The 16,731-nt window shown below is 34.8% G+C and overlaps 2 protein-coding genes across 4 annotated transcripts; both read right to left on the bottom strand.

The window, feature by feature from the left end:
• Positions 1-583: 583 nt before the first annotated feature.
• On the bottom strand, positions 584-1,943 carry LOC122303795 (mitogen-activated protein kinase kinase kinase 18-like). Its single transcript, XM_043115757.1, has one exon. It carries the CDS (start codon positions 1,897-1,899, stop codon positions 610-612), a length of 1,290 nt encoding a protein of 429 aa, XP_042971691.1. The 5' UTR covers positions 1,900-1,943; the 3' UTR covers positions 584-609.
• A 5,191-nt stretch (positions 1,944-7,134) lies between these two features.
• LOC122303794 (aspartic proteinase A1-like) lies at positions 7,135-14,003 on the bottom strand. 3 transcript variants are annotated; one of them, XM_043115756.1, is made up of 14 exons: positions 13,853-14,003; positions 12,867-13,231; positions 12,722-12,782; positions 11,382-11,476; positions 11,182-11,294; positions 10,804-10,972; positions 10,657-10,696; positions 10,470-10,534; positions 9,877-9,990; positions 9,663-9,727; positions 9,379-9,535; positions 9,182-9,301; positions 8,790-8,878; positions 7,135-7,501 (listed from the first exon to the last, which is right to left on the bottom strand). In XM_043115756.1, the coding sequence occupies exons 2-14, from the start codon at positions 13,221-13,223 to the stop codon at positions 7,417-7,419; spliced, it is 1,530 nt and encodes a 509-aa protein (XP_042971690.1). In that variant the 5' UTR covers positions 13,224-13,231; positions 13,853-14,003; the 3' UTR covers positions 7,135-7,416. The 3 variants fall into 3 exon arrangements, with proteins under 3 accessions (XP_042971690.1, XP_042971689.1, XP_042971688.1); XM_043115755.1 differs by lacking the exon at positions 13,853-14,003 and adding an exon at positions 13,673-13,811; XM_043115754.1 differs by lacking the exon at positions 13,853-14,003 and adding an exon at positions 13,775-13,798.
• Between the last annotated feature and the right edge of the window lie 2,728 nt (positions 14,004-16,731).

Below are 16,731 nucleotides of genomic sequence, written 5' to 3'. Positions count from 1 at the left end.
ATTCTATGATTGAAATGGCCAGAGAGGACCCTCTGACTCAGGGAAATCCATCAAAATTATTATACCTAACAAAGTAAAGAGTGGGTGTGTGATTTAATATTGCAACTGGATAGCTTGGCATGACACTGCTTATTGCTCAAACTCCTCTGCTACATGTGTCCTTGAAAGTACCAAAAAGTGCCAATGTGGGGCAAACTGAAACAGAGTATAGAGAGGCAATTAAGAAAAAGAGAAGGGTTGTTCTTCGTCTAAGATTTTGTCATTTTTAGCACATCTGTCATGTTTAAAGTACTTGTCCGTTTAAATGGAAGATGTATGAAACCACTTGAAATGTGAACTGAAATGATAAATTAGAGGATAAAGAGTAGTAGTATTCCCATTAAAAAAAAGTGGAAAGTGAGATGGATAGGTATGGGAATTTGAGAAAACCAAAAAGTGGGCAGATGGACTTCCCGAAAACCAAATTCTTCTTGCATTTGCTTTCTGTTAATGTTTAGACTTTGCTTGAGCTTAAAGTCCAACAGTCCAAAGATGTAAAATCATGTGTCAGTGTGTGTGAGAGACACAGAGAGAGACAGGGAGAGCGGAAAGACAAGAATTTTATGAACTTCAAAAACTTGAGATTGAAGGAAGAAACGACTTTTCTTTGTCTCTCACAAAATTGAGATTGCTCAAAGCTACACACCTTTTCCTACCATTAAAGAAACCAATTGAATTCCCACTACGGCTATTTACATTGCTATCTGAAAAATTCAACAACTCCTCAGTACCGAATGTGCTTTCCAGCTCTTCCGCACCGTTACTAATGGAAACTGTTGCTGACCCACAAATCATATAAGCTTCAAATTCAACAGCATTCATGATAACATTGTTGTCCTCGGAATTGTTCTCCCTAATTGTGATCCAATTCTCATCCCATGTCCAACTGGGTACCTCTGAAAGCGAGGACAACCGCCTGATCCTATCGGCAGCCGGATTTTTCCTCTGTGTATCAACCGGACTGCTAAGACTTTCTGACTCTTCCAGTGAGTTCCAAAAGCCTTGATCAAGAATACTCGTAGGAGAAAAATTTGAAGCAGAGTCTGGAATTGACTTCACACCGGAGTTGGACCCCTCCAGAAACGGATGCTTAAGAAGTTGACTAGCTGTCCATCTCTCCTTTGGACACCTCCTTAGGCACTTATCCAAGAAATCCTTTGCTTGCTCGGATAGAAAACTTGGAAACTCGGGCAATTCATCGGAATAAGCAATTTGGTACAAGACCGTAACTGGGTCAGCCACTTTAGGCCATGGTGCACCGCCAGTAGCCATTTCAATAATTGTACACCCAATTGCCCAAATGTCACAAGGGAACCCCTGCTCCTCTCCACGAGCTACCTCCGGTGCCATATACATTGGGGTGCCGCCAATTGCCACCACCTTGTCCTCCTCAACCCTTCTTTCAACCCACTTAGCACATCCAAAGTCAGCAATTTTGGCACCATCATCTTCACTAATCAAAATGTTCCTACCTTTAATGTCACAATGTACCAAGCCTTGTGAATGCAAGTAGTCTAGCCCCTGAACAATATGCTGCGCATAGTATCCGATCAAAGATTCATCAAGACGGCCTCCACAGCCGCTAGTTGCATCGGCAAGTGTGCCTCCGGAGACGTACTCCATGAAAAGGTTGTACATGGTCATGTTGTTCTCCATGGTAATATCACAACCCTTATAGCCAACCACATGAGGACTGCTCAGAGAGGATATAATCTTTTGCTCTCTTTGCAAGAACTCAGATTTGGAAAGCTCGGCAGACTTCACAGCAAAAACGGTGGCGCCGGACAAGGGAGAGGCTGTGGCCAGGGAGACGGTGGCTGAGGAGCCATGGCCTAGGGTCTGGCCTCTAGTCCAACGCATTTTGGTAAGCTGAAATGAGAAAGCTATGCTGGTAACATTAATTTTAGCTGTTGCCTTTATATAGGGAATCTTATAAAGCAAGGTGGCAAATTTTACAGGTTAGTGTTATTGGTTAGTTGGGTCTATATCTCTCTTACTCTATAAGAGAGTTAGGGGGTTGACAATTCCTTTAACGTGAGTCTAAGTGGTACGTGTCAAGATTTGAGTGGAGCAGACGTCTTGGGGCTGCCTACTAGGCGATGGCTTGGCAAAAGGGCACGTACGCATCTGTTAAGAGTAGGAGAGCTAAAAGAGTGAGGAAATGGGGAAATAAATTTTGGAGTATGGTTTGGTGGCATGTGTGGTAATGTGATTGGTAGAGGTTGGAGAGGGTAGCTAATTGGTTGGATGTGTAATCCAAATTGGATGCTGTATTTTGTTTGACTGATAACTTTGAAAAAATGAAGTTAATTTTTGGGATATTTAGGAGGAGAGGGTTCATACTTCATGTAGAGGGTGGGTTGAACAACCAAAATGGTTGAAATTATATATTCCTTTTTATAATTGTTTTGGTAAACAGTTGCACATGAGCATGAGTATATACCTTTTTGTGCATGTGTTGCATGCATGTAGTTGTCAAAATTGAAGTCTTTTTGGATTAATAAAAAGTTAAAAAGTCAATACATGGAGGGAATATTACAAAACAAAAATGAAGATGTTTTGATTATTGTGTTTCTAGAAATGTTTAAATAAAATAAAATAAAAAACTTATATTTTGTACTAAACAAGCACACACACACACACATATATATAAAGTACTATTCCTTTCAATTTTCAAATGAAATTTTTAGTTAAAAATAATAAAAAATAAAAATAATTTATATATATATAAATAATCAAATTAAAAAAATCATTTCTTAATTAAGTCATCAAGAATTTGCAATTTATCCCATCCGATCCCTAAAAAAGCTGACATGCATGACGTACAAGTACGTAGTACTCTTCATTAAAATTCAAAAGTATAAAAAATAAAAATAAAAATAAAAAGAGACAAAACCATGACAGCTGGTCATCATGTCGTGGGCCACTTTTTTTTTTTTTTTTCTTTTTTTCTTTTTTTAAATATGATATATATAGCTAGGGTTATATATATTTTGTTTTTAAAAAATTTTAGGAGAAATTTTAAATATATATATATGTATGTATATCTGTGGTTGAACAAAACATAGACTAAAATTAAATGTTAAGCAAAAAGCTAGCTATAGCGCATGAGTTCGTCAAAATACAGTTAAAAATTTGGTAAGTACCATTTCTTACATCTTAATCAACGTACGACCTATGATCATATTTGTCAAATCTAGAACCAGACAATTAGGAAAATGGGCAAAACATATATAAAACCATGCATGCATGCATGCCTGCCCACTTGATCATCATCTTCTAGAAAGTAATTAACTTTATATATTAATGTATAATTAGTTGAATTATATTTCTGAATCACTTGACTTAAAATAAGGATTTTATTGCATGCCATCCCCCTCCCCTCCTATTTAGGTATGGTACGTAAACTAATTAACTGGGCCAGCTGGTTAATTCTATATATACATGCAAAGAATAATTCAGACCAAAACCTGTACTCGTTAAATCAATCCAATTCTAGAAAATCACATTCATATATATAGTTAATTAATTACCATATATACCAAATAATTTTTGTAAGAAATAATAATGATTCATTTTAATAATTTAATTAATTTCTTTATACTACTTTTATATATCTATATAATGTAAAGCTGGCTAGCTGGTAAAGTACGGTTAAATATTACATATAATTATATAATGAGAAATTATATTTATAATCTTACGTGTGTAAGTCCCGCGTGGTACTCAATTTAAAAAAGATTGGTAAATTTGAGATTCATAAAAAGAAAATAATTTTTGTAATAGTGGGCCCCACTTATTTTTACAGGAAATGTGCGAAACTTATACACCCTAATTAACACTGTATTTATATTACTTTTATATAATATAAATTGAAATAGGTGGTGATAAGATATTAATTCAATGAAATTCAGATTCGATTTCAACAAGTGCATCCACTATTTTAATATGATCATATTACATGATCAATTATATATCTCAAAAGTATAAATTTATGAAGATTGAATTACTAAAAAGTATAAATGCAAAATGAGTTGAAAATTAACCACTGTGAATGGTTATATCAATTGATCACATTTTATTATAGATAGCTATATATATTATAAAAATTGTAGACTTAGAAGTCGGAAATAATGTAAGTAGCTAGCTAGCTAGGTAGCCCGCCCATCTTTCCTTGTATTACGTGCTACGTTTTGTTGCTTCAAGAACCATGCTTTGGATCTTAAAAAGAGTAAAGAAAACGTTATACATTCTTCAACTTGGACCTTGCACGGAAAGAACATCAGCATGCATGAGCTAATTTAATCAGCTCTAGCCTCTGTCTCATCATCATCATCAATAATATTTATATACAATATGGTAGAAAGTATTGATAAGTGCTACATATATATATATATAATGTATATATATAATGATATTCACAATCTTAGGATATACACTATATAAATCTCGCGTATTTAAAAAAAAAATAATAAATTTGGGATTTATATAAAAAAATTATTTTTTAATTGTAGATTTTACTTTTTTTTTAAAGTGAGTGCATGAAATTTTCACATTTTAAAACTGTATCTAGTATTACTCTTATATATATATTTATAAAAATTCTATATACAGTTATTTTTATATATTTTTTTGTATATTTTATTAATGTGATTGATTAAAATAATTATTTTATATTAAATAAAAGTGATGCAGTTAATTATATCAATAGAATACATAAAAAATATATAAAAATAACTATATATATAACAAAATTTATTTATTTAAGCCAAATTAATAAAAAGAGGCAGGGAGGTCCATATATATATATATATATATATATATATATAGTTTGGTGGAGAAGTTAATCAAAAAAGAGGGAATCAAGGAAAAGTGGTACATAGACGTTGTAACTAATTAATGCCAAAAGTAAACAGATAACAGTACTAGTATTAGTTATTAATCATGCAGGTGGGGTTGGGAGGGGGAGTTAGTTGTTTACGAAGCAATACCCCAACAACAGCAACCTCCCTATCTAGCTGCAATCTCATGCATGAAGATCATCTGCTTTCTAGCTAGGCTGGCTATAATATTAGGCTAATCTATGATTTCCACAGTTTTTTCACATTACTAGTACTAAAGTACTGTACGTGCAGCTGAGATCATGTTAACGCAACAAAGCTAGCTTCTAAATCAAATGCAAAATGCATTCATGCGTGGCTTGTAAGAGTGCTAATCATAAAGATTATCAGGCTGCTTTTCTCGCACGTCAGTCGGACGTTTCGTGTGTCTCGTGTTATATCTAAGCTCCAGCCTTGCCTTTATTTATTTATTATGGAAGAGGCCAGAGATCGAGGAGATCAGTAGGCCATGTCCATGCGCTGGCATGGCTGGCTACGTGTCGAACCACACCTGAACCAACACGTAGCGTACGTTGATAAGCGTTAATTTTGAAGGCCGGTCACGTTTGGGTAGTGCTGTCTTGTTTTTGTGAATGTGAGAGTGGCTACGTATACCCATGGTATACACACATGCGTTTAGTGCATGCAGCCAGTGATATATTAATAAATTAATTATTTTTTAAAAACAAAAAAGGGTGGTCCTTTCTTTTTAGAGTACTAGTAGTATTGATGATGTGTGGCTTACATCATTTATGCCTTTGACCCCTCCTCGCAGCTTTTATTTTCATGCTAATAAATTCTACACTGGCCTGCTTTTATGTGCATGCAGTTGCACAATTTATACATATACGTATACCATATATTTGTACACACTCGCATACGTGTGGGTACAAACACACACACACACATATATATATAATATTATATAAATATTATATATATATAAAATTCTATATATCATATTTTCATTTTATTTTCATCTTACTAAATAAGATATGATATATTTATCAATATTATATGATTATTTATTGTATATTTTTTTATTATTTAATAATAATAAATATACTACATATTACTTAGTAAGTCGATAAAAATAGAATAAGAGTATAGTGTGTAATATTACTCTCTCTATATTTATATATATATATTATTGATATACACTATATATACTTTTATCTTATTTTTATCTCACTATATAAGATGTAATATATTTATCACAAATAAATAATAAAGAATCATTCAATAAAAATTTATCCAATAACAATAAATGTAGCTACTATATTTTATATAATAAAATAAAAATAAGATAGTAATATGACGTATAGAATTTTTAATATATATATAAATCTAAATTGATTTTTGATAATGTGGGCCCTGATTAAAGCGTGCAATTTAATAGCACTAATCATGATCATTATCGTTGTTGTATATTTTATATATAGAACCAAATCAGCAAAAGCCCCCCCCAAAAATCCAATCATGTATTGCCATATGCATAAAAACCAACAGATGTTGTAATCAGGGTTTAAGCCAGCCTTGCGACCAATGAAACGTCTATGGGTTTTTCCGCATGAAATGGATTGGAAGCGCTTCCCCATTTATTATTGATTAAAATGTTGCTTTGCTTTGCTTAATGAATGAATATGGATATAGATGTGCGTTGCGTTTGCTTTGACGTTCCGTTATAGAAAGTGCTGTACGTAGTTGCGTTGATTCAGACAACCTTTTTCTTTTGTCACAAGTCACTTATTGATTGGACTGCTACCTACACGTGTACAGTGTCAATCCACTTGCCACTTAAGTGCTTCTAGAGCTTGGAGCCATGAAAGAGACCTTACTTACTTAGTTAATTAATAGTTAGTTAACTCCCATCATTATACCTTCAGAAAAATTTCAAGCTTTCATCTTCAAATATTGGTGACATGACTTTTACTCACTTTTCAGAGATGTTTCTCGGTAAAAATTATCTTTAATAATTCAAATTTCTTTTTCACAGACAATAGAATTAATGATATGAAAGGTGGGAAATATGCAATTAGTATGATGAAAACGTGATCATGATGGAACTTAATCCAACCAAATGATGAAAAACTTAATGAGCACCGTGGTACTTAAAATTCAAACCTCTTGTACATAAGCCATGATTTGTGCTCTAATTTCTTTTGGTAAATGCACAACTCAAGAACCATCTGTAAAAATATTGAACAAACTCAAGTGGTAAAGTGGGTTTCTGATCATTTCTTATTGGCTAAGTAAAGTGGGTGTTTCAGATCAAGCTGCTACATGAGAATAATAATTTCACAAGGTTCCAGCTCCCTTTACTTTTATCTACAATACCAAGCATATAGCCTCTTCATATATTTACATGTAACATGTTTGACACCATGTCGATCGATTAGATATTAAGTCGTATCGTAACACCTGAAAAGTACTACTGCAAAAGTTTTGTAGCTGTGTTTATTGCAGAGGGAATAGAGAATATTAGAGACAGACTGGTTTAAGCTGCTTTAGCAAATCCAACTCTCAGATTCCCATAGTCAAACACTGTGTGATAGCGGCGCATGAAAACATCCCCCAGAATCCTGCATATATAATGGGTTTCAGAAGCAGCATTAGTGAATGAATCAGTGACCTCATTGAATACACAGGCAGATAATAACCAAGCTTGCTGAGAATTAAGTAATATAAACATATCAACACCAAATTCCTTGATATGAAGCTAGCTAGCAGTAATGAGTACATGTCATGTGTGTAAAAGTTTGGAAAGATGCTCAACCTTATTCAACTCAATATATGGTTCAAAACCTAATCAACATGACTTCTGCATTCATAATCTACTAATGGGAACTAGTGTTGAGTGATTGGCTGATTATCTAAGTGCGCTGCATTTTTTTGTGATGGTGTTTCGAAACCAAGTTCATAATATAAGACCGCAACACAGGAGGATGGATACTCAGTGGTGGGCAAAATTAAAAGGTATTTAACAGGGTATAGTTTGATAATTTGAAAACTATAACGATATTTAGAAAAGATTAAAAATGAAATAAGTTACTATCATTCCTTTTTTATGATAGATGCTAGCTAATATATATGACCTCATTTTGAGTTCAATTTAGTTTTAGTATGTTATCCACCAAAAAAGTTTTTTCAATTAAACATAAAACAAATGTATAATGCTTTATCAGTTTTAAATTTGCACTGAGCAGCATGGTGAAAACTAAAACAAAAAGAAAAAGAAAAAAATAATATAGTAGTTCATGATTATATAAGTTGCAGATTTTAATAGACTTAATTAATAGTTCAATATTCAACTGCAAAAACGCATTGAGAAACTATTTATTGCAAACAAAGATTATTTATATACTAAAAAAAATCTGAGAAACGAAATATTACTAAAACTCTATCAGAAAAATACCAAAAAATCCACGAAAGACTATTTCATGTTATTTGCTCTCCCTGATGAACACTACTCTGTTGGTTATTGTCAAAATATTAGAGGTTTCCCTTTTTTTGCTTGCTCAAATTTTTTATGTAGAGGAAACAAGCACTTTCGAAGAAAGGAAAGTTTTGGCATGTGGTATTGCAATGTGACAAAATAATGCAATGAATAGGCACTGTACTTATTTTAGATACTAAACATGTACCGAATTGCTTATAATTCTTGAAAGGTAATCTTATATGCGTCGAAGCTAATTGCATTGAAATGAAGTATCATGGGTGAATCTTGGGGAAAGGAAAAAACTAGAAAATTCTTTGTCAAAGATAAGGGCACTGTCCTATTTACAGTGGGTGCAAAGTTAACAGAATGCCCTTCGGACCATCAGCCCAATGGGGGTTCTATGCAATCACAAAGAAAGGTAAGCAATATACCAGAGAGGTCCTCGAGGGGGAGGCACATCCAAAGCAAGAAACCCACTAATGCATTGAGCTGCAGCTCCCTCTCCCACTTTAAGAATATACTGATACATGACACCAACATCCAGAAAAATTAGAGATAAACTATAGGCAACCTGCGAAGACCAAAATTATGAGTAGTCCACATTGAAGGATTGCAACTCATGTATGGATGGAGATCGCATACATATCATTAAATATACGAGACTGTATCTTTTCAAACTGGATTTTGAGAAGCTTAACATGTACTAAAAAGTGACAGAAGTAATCTGACCCTAACTGATGCTCATTTCATTAAACTGAAGTTTAAAGAAGATTGGGTGACATGATTCATGGGCTAAATGCAAACGAAAAGCCTTCAAAATTACCTGCTCTGGTGCAAGACGAAATTCTTTACCACCAATGGTGAATGAAACAGTAGGCATGGAAGATAGGCTGCTACATTCAACTGCTGATTCTCCATTTGGACTGGGAAGTCGGTTACAAAGCTGCACGTGCAACTAAAGGAATTAGCTTGCTGCAATACCATTTATTCAGGGAATGTGAACAAAAAATGCTAGTTTACCTCGTTGACATAATTCAATATCTGATCTTCTGTCTGATTCCGTCTTAGCTGATTTGCCATCCATATCACTGCCATCTCACAAGCAGTACAAGTGGCATCATGTACCCCATCAGATGCCTTGTTTTTGCTCCCTTCAACCACACTCTCAATGCCCATACTGCACATAATGAATTTTTGGATGATAAAGATACAAGTACTAACTAGTAGCTGCTTGAACCCCATATAATGCTGGTAATATCACATTAAGATCTATTAAAACAATAAAGATACAAATTAAACCTGACCTAACACTCTGAGTCCTGGCAAACATGCAGAAACCAATCTGGGAGCAGATTTTTTCTGGTCCTGCCTATAAAAGCCACCAGTATAAGCAGAAGTCAGTTCATTTGGAGGGAATCGAATAATAGCATCATATTTTATCCAGAAATTCCATTCTAGAATGAAAGAATGATGACATGAAACAAAATACTCAAAGAAATCAAAAAAAGAAATATATACCTGAGCTACCAGCAAATCTAGTATGGTCTTCCCATATTGCGTGACCACAACCTTGCATTCTTGGCTTACAAACCCAGAAGCTCCAATTGCATGATTGATTTGAGTAACTACAGCCTGAAAATGAAATATCATACCATAGCATTCACCACAAATCGTTATATTTCAATAGATTCATTAAGGCACAATCACAGTGAAGCATCGACTGACCTAGATTTGCCAAGGGGATTGACGGTGACGTCTTAAAACTTGAGAAAATTTTATTTTAGCAAAGAGAATCAACATTTTAGATTAAGTGTTTATATATATTATTTTCCATAACAGAACCAAAGATAGGGGTGAAGCCCTTAAAATAACTTTATTAACCTATTTAAGATAGTAAATAAAATAATATGCCTTGCGGATACTGAATTAGTAAAAGGAACAATAGTCATCTACAAAAGGAACTTCACATAAGTACATGAAACTATTAACAGAAACAATAGAATTGACAGATAAAAATGCGCCATACAAGCATATATCATGTTCTGCTGCCCAACAGAGTGCAGGACCCCTAATGAAGAATAAGAAGCATACGTGGCTGTGGAAATACATACTGTTGGGCCAGCCAGCAGAGAGGTTCCGGAATCCGCAATTGCTGAACAACCACCACCACAATATCCTGAAAAAAAAAAAAAAATACACTTAATAGCAATACAATGGCAAGTGGATTTGACAACATTACTAATAAACGAAACAATGTCTCCATATACCAGGACAGAAAGAAAAACTCAATATAATTACCAGTTGTATCACCATTAACTAGTACGTCACCCAAATCAAACTGCCAATAAGAGAAACCAATAATTAACAGTTAAAACATAAAAAAGATATGATTAATGGAGCATGGATAACTGCGGCAATTGATGGTTGAAATTTGGGAAAGCTAACCTGCCAATACCCTTTCTGAGTCACAGGGACATAGGTGTGCTTGCCCTCGAAATGATTAGGATCAACCCCACCAAAAACAATCTCACCCCCTTGTTCCCCTTGAATTTTGCGGTTTAACCAAAATGAAAAAACTGGCTCTTTTACAAGACTTTGATTGACCATATTATACCTACCAGAATTGCGAATACACAGTTAAAATATGTTAACCATTCTGAAGCAGTATCAAAACCAGAAGCTAACAATTCAACGCCTGAGAAAAGATTATTATTGACAACCAAATCAATTAATCAGGTCAGCTAAGCACATTTTTACCATGTAGACTTCAAGTACTAATCAAGTGATTCATAGTTTGTTACCAGCTGAGTTGCCCTGACTTACCAGACAGGAATAGCACCCCCAACTGAGATCTCTTGAAATCCAAGTCCAAGTATACCATCAAACTTGGCTGTCAAGAATGCAATGCTAGGCTCTCTGGTTGCCTCAATAAAATCCTAAGTTGAAATATTATTAGTATAGATAAACCCCAACCACAATGCTGAACTGAAGACAAACAAAATTTGCATGTTATCAAAATTTACCTGATTCTTAACAGCCAGATCCCCAAGTTTGACATGATCTTGGCTGAAGAAACCTGTAACTGCTCCAGTTCCATAGTGGATCTCAGCAGATTTCCCTGCAACAAAAACAAGAACAAGAATCATCCTATCAGATTTTAATTCATATTAGCAATTAGCAAATATAGATGATGGTTCTTGAATTGACTTTAAGCTATGTGCCAATACGTATTTGTATCAATAATGCTTATTTTGTGCAAAGAAAGTATAATCATAAGTGAGAAAAGTATAGAAATCACTCAGTCACCAATATATGATTGAAGGGCTCTCTAAGTCATATATATTTCTCATTTTCACCTCACATTTGCTCACCCACTGATATAAATCAATCTTGTATAGAGTTTTATAGGCATGGAAACCTTCATACAACATAAATTTTAGGATGTTAGTAGTAAAATATATTACAATGGTGAGTGTCCTAGTAGGCATCACCATGCACAATTGTGGTTCATTCTAACGTATGAAGAACATTTATCAAGCATAAACAGAAGTAAGCTCGTTGGAAGACAAAGGCTCCCCATAAAGGCAACCTTTTTTGTATGGACTGCTTCATTCGAGAAGATCCTCACACTAGATAACCTAAGGAAGCGCCGAATCATTATCTTTGATTGGTATTACATGTGTAAAAAGAGTAGGAAGTCCTTTGACCATCTACTAGTTCACTGTGAGAGTTGCTACGATCCTATGGAATGACATCTTTGTTAGAGTGGGACTAGCTTGGGTGATACTACGAGAAGGGTGATTGATCTCCTAGTATCTTGGAGAGGCCTTGAGGATAATTCACAGATTGCAGCAATCTGGAAGATGGTCCAATTATGCCTATGGTGGTGTGTTTGGAGGGAGGGGAACAAGAGATCAAGCTTTGAAGATATGGTCAATGGATGAGCTTAAAACTTACTTTTTCAATACTTTACTCCATTAGTCTATTCAAATTGATTTTAATGGCATGAGCTTTCATGCATTTATTGTATCACTAGTCTATCATGCTATTGCACATGTCAAGTGTACTTGGGCTCTTGCCTATTCTTATTTCCAATGAAGTTTTGTTTACTAATAAAAGAAAATCGGCGTTTTGAAAGTTTGTTTTTGTTGAACAAGAAAATGCCTTGATTAGCTCTCTATAATAGACCTCCCACCCCAATTTAATCTACACTCAAAAATTTGTTATCTTAGAGCACATCTCAACTTCCGTAAATAATCCAACTATAGACAAGGAAAATGAGTTGTGAAAGAAAGCATAAAAAAATGAGCAGAGCCAATCTAGATAAAAAGTAAACTCCCTGAACCAAGGAAATGGATAATACCATTCTTTTGATAGGTACTTGAGTGGCTGGACTTATACTTTGAGTGGAAAAGGCATGCAACCTGCACCAACACGAAAGAATATACTTACTCCTTTCCAACCATTTCAACATAAATCCATTGAGCAAGAATTAAAAAGATGCTTACTGAGAAATAACACTTCGCAGAGGGTACCCAAAGATTAGAACTTCCTGTGTCAAAGATCACAGTGAAATTTTGAGCAGGTGTTCCAATTCCAATCTCACCAAAATATTGAGCATTCATATAGTTCTTTAGAGCAACAATGTCCTCAGAATTGTCATGGAGATAATATTTTCTGATAGGAACTCTTAGTGTTGCCCATTCCTTAGAGTCGACTTGTCCACCAAGACGGTTGCTTTGATCTAATTTCTTCTTTTTCAGTCCAATTCGGATCAACCCGTTGTTGGGCGTGGAGAACACTGTCGGGGACAGAAGGAACAAGAGAAGAAGAGCAGCCAAACAGATTCTAGAGTTGGAATTCATTCTGGAAACTGCAAAACAACGAATAGTGCACATCCTTCTTAGAGATCATTCACATGGGAAACCCAAAACATACAACCATTATAAAAACTGATAATATTAGCTCCAGTCAATTACGAAGAACATCTAGGGAGTAGTAAAGAGAGATTAATTTTTTTTTCTACCTATTTTCTCTTCCTCTTTTTTGTTTCTTAGTTTTAGGAAACCAAATAACAGTGTACTGGTGTTTGAAATATAACTTTCACTAAGGATAACAGAAAACTTCAAAATCATTAAGATGCAGTCTTAATTGTAGAAGCTGATTGTAATGTGGAAAGGGAAGACAAGGTGAGAGTTAGGAACAGAAACCATTATCTTCAGGTGATACTCACACGAACAGAAAACCAATAGTAAAATGATAAAACCAAACGAAAACTCTACAAAATTCACTTCCTTTTTTTTTTCCTTCTTACATTTTCTCAGCGACCAAAACGGAGTGCAGAGAGCCCTAAATCAATCAACTCGCTAGAACAGCATCAAATTATACTAAACATAAGGATTTCACAGCAACTAAACGATCATAGAGCAGAGAGATGAACACAAAAATAGTTTATAAGAGAGGAAGATAAAACAGTGGAAAATCTGTCATTTACCTGAAATTTCTACGAAACCAGAACGAAGTAAAGGGCCAAAAATGTACGGTCGAGGAAACCAACTGTGAAGTACTGAAGGAAACGTTAGAGAGGAAGAGAGGGGTTTGTCTGCTTCATTAGTAGTTACTCTCTGGAGTATCCACCGTTGATATGTGTTACGGATTTTAGAATCAAACGGTAATTAGTTACCTCTATTTCGGTGGCTCCAATATGGTGAAGTGGATACTTTTGATTGGTTGAATGCGGTCGGTTCTAATGGGACTAAATGTTGCGGCTATTCTCTCTAACTACCAATTCAGTTTCGAAAGGCGGAGAGTGATGGTGACTTTGGATCCTGCTCGTTCGATCTCCCACCTAAACAAGTGGTAGCTCTACAAAGTACAACGGTCGGTTAACTGGAAAGCTGGGTACTGGGCCTTTTCTTTGTTTGTTACAACTTCAGGCCCATAATTTGGCCTTTCGGTCTCATTGATCTTCCCATAACGTATTGATAAAGGGGCACGCATATGCTGACGAAATAGATAAAATGGGAACAGAATTTTTTTTTTTTTAGTATTTTTTGATATTCTCAAATTTAATTTTTTTCTCTCATTTTTTAAAATTTAATAAAATATCTTAATTTAAATTATTTTTTTACTATTTATAAATTATTTCATTATTATTTATAAATAATATAAAATATTATTTAACATCCAAACAGCCCAAAATGTGTAAATTAAAAACCCCACAACTTGTCTAAGTGAGTCATGTTTTGAGTGAAGTGAACTGTCTAGTTTGGACATTTTGGGTCAATAGGCAAGGTGAAGTCGTATGGTTTGGCTTCTACCATTTTTAATTTGCTTTGTCAAAGAGATAAATATATATATATATATATATACTTTGTTTGATTAAAATGGAAATATGAAGTGTCACGCCCCAAATCTTTTTTCTAGGAATGACCTAGCAAAAATAACTAATTAATAATAGGCAAGTTTGGAAATAAACTAAACCTTCCTTAAACTAGATATTGATTTCACATTTTAAGCTCAAAAAATTATTCTTTAGAAACACTCAAAGAAAAATAAAACAAAACGTACAATTGGTAAGCCCCTCTATGGTATTTGTATGAACAAAACACTCTGGCACGAGCCCAAGTCACATATGGGCTTATCTTCTAAAATAATTAGTCACTTACATAATTAGAATCTGATTTGGATATTATAAAGGTAAGAACTTTCTCATTCAAGTAGGAATTGGCAAAACTTCCTGCGGCTTCGACTTCGGCTAACACCCACTCTAGAGTTGAAAAATTCAGAGTTTAGAATCAGAGTTGCAATTGCTTTGAAAAGAATGGTCGGACTTGGAGCCAATATAAGCTCCTACTCCGATATTCAGACTTAATTGTAATATAAGTAATAGTTGGTTGAGTGGCCTAACAGTTGAGACAATGTTTTGCAAACTTAAGAACCCACGTTCCGCCCCCCCCCCCCCCCCCCCCCCCCCCCCCCCCAAAAAAAAAAAACCCCAAAAAAAACCGTGCATACAAGACCATGTTTTGCAAACATTTCTTTTCCCAAGAAAATCTTAAAATGACTATATTTTCTCCTTCTATATATTCATCTCTTTTCTTTTAATTAAAATCCTATGCATTTCCTTTGTTTTCTCTCTTCCTGTGTTTTCTCTCTTGTCCTCAATGTCAACGATAGCTAAAACACTAGTTTTTTTAATCTTAATTTGTTCTAACTTCTCTCTCTTAGCCTTGCATCCTCTCTTTCTTTGAGTCTCTCATGCTCGTCTTCATCAATCATCATCCTAATTTTAACTCTTGTTGTTGTCTAGGCATGATCGCATTGGGTGCAGATATGAGCGAAGACAAAGGAATCTGTAGAAAAATGAAGAACAAAATATGGACGAAAATCGAACTAAAATTGACAATATGGTAACACTCTCGTTAGGGTATTTGTCCCACAAGTTGGTAATGGATAAAGGGAATTGAGTGCCTTCATTGTGCACCAATTATGGTTGTATATCGATGGGTTCAACGTCAGTTTCGCCATCAAACTGAGACACCACCAACATCTACCATGAGTCTATTGAACCGACCAAAACCGTGTGTTTCGGGAAAGAAAACCAATCATATCGGTCTCGACGTGCGTTGATGCAGTCTACTATCTACTATCAACATCTTCGGTGAAGGAAAAGGAACTGAGGAAGAAGGATGAAGCGTCGTGCCATTATCTGCCATGAAAGAAGAAGAAAGTTACAAAGAGGAAGAAGACGACACGGGGAAGAAGAAGATAGGTGGGGGGGTTATTAATTCATTTTGAAATGGCGCATCGTTCTATTATATATATATATATATATATTTAACTTCTAGGCTCTAAAATGAAGATGTTTCACTCATTTAATTGAAATTGAGCCTTTTTATATATAGATATTAAAAATATATATATAAATAGATCGGATCGACCGGTTCAGAGGTTTCCCAAGGGTTCAAACCGGTGTCGAACCGCTAATATCAGTTTTTCCTCAATTCTGCAAGCCCGCTGACTGGTTCTTTGAAGGCCATAGCTGTTTCCATGCTCCGGCGATCGATCTAATCGGTTCACAGCAAGTTCTGGCGGTTCTTGTACACTCCTAGCACCAATGACCCCTAGTGGCAAGGATTACAACTATTGGTAATATAATGGTTGGTAAAAAATGACACAACCCTAAATAAGTGACACAACCTTTTGACTAAATTAAAAGGTTTAGACTATGATGAAACTTTTAGTCCCGTGGTTAAATCAAGCACTATTAGATTAATACTTACTTTGGCATTATCTCATGAATAGGCTCTCAAACAACTTGATGTCAACAATGTCTTTTTCCATGATGATTTACAAGAACATATCTACCTA

This window comes from Carya illinoinensis, chromosome 3, assembly GCF_018687715.1.
Source record: "Carya illinoinensis cultivar Pawnee chromosome 3, C.illinoinensisPawnee_v1, whole genome shotgun sequence".
Classification (NCBI taxonomy): domain Eukaryota; kingdom Viridiplantae; phylum Streptophyta; class Magnoliopsida; order Fagales; family Juglandaceae; genus Carya; species Carya illinoinensis.
This window is presented reverse-complemented; position numbering and strand designations above follow the sequence as displayed.

Excerpts from the sequence above, each read along its gene's own strand:
- LOC122303795 (XM_043115757.1), bottom strand. The coding sequence starts at position 1,899 with ATGCGTTGGACTAGAGGCCAGACCCTAGGCCATGGCTCCTCAGCCACC.
- LOC122303794 (XM_043115754.1), bottom strand. Across the intron at positions 11,477-12,721 it reads AAGTACCTATCAAAAGAATG|GGAAATCTGCTGAGATCCAC; the intron begins GTATTATCCATT and ends TTTTTGTTGCAG. Across the intron at positions 9,536-9,662 it reads GCCAGGACTCAGAGTGTTAG|TATGGGCATTGAGAGTGTGG; the intron begins GTCAGGTTTAAT and ends CATTATGTGCAG.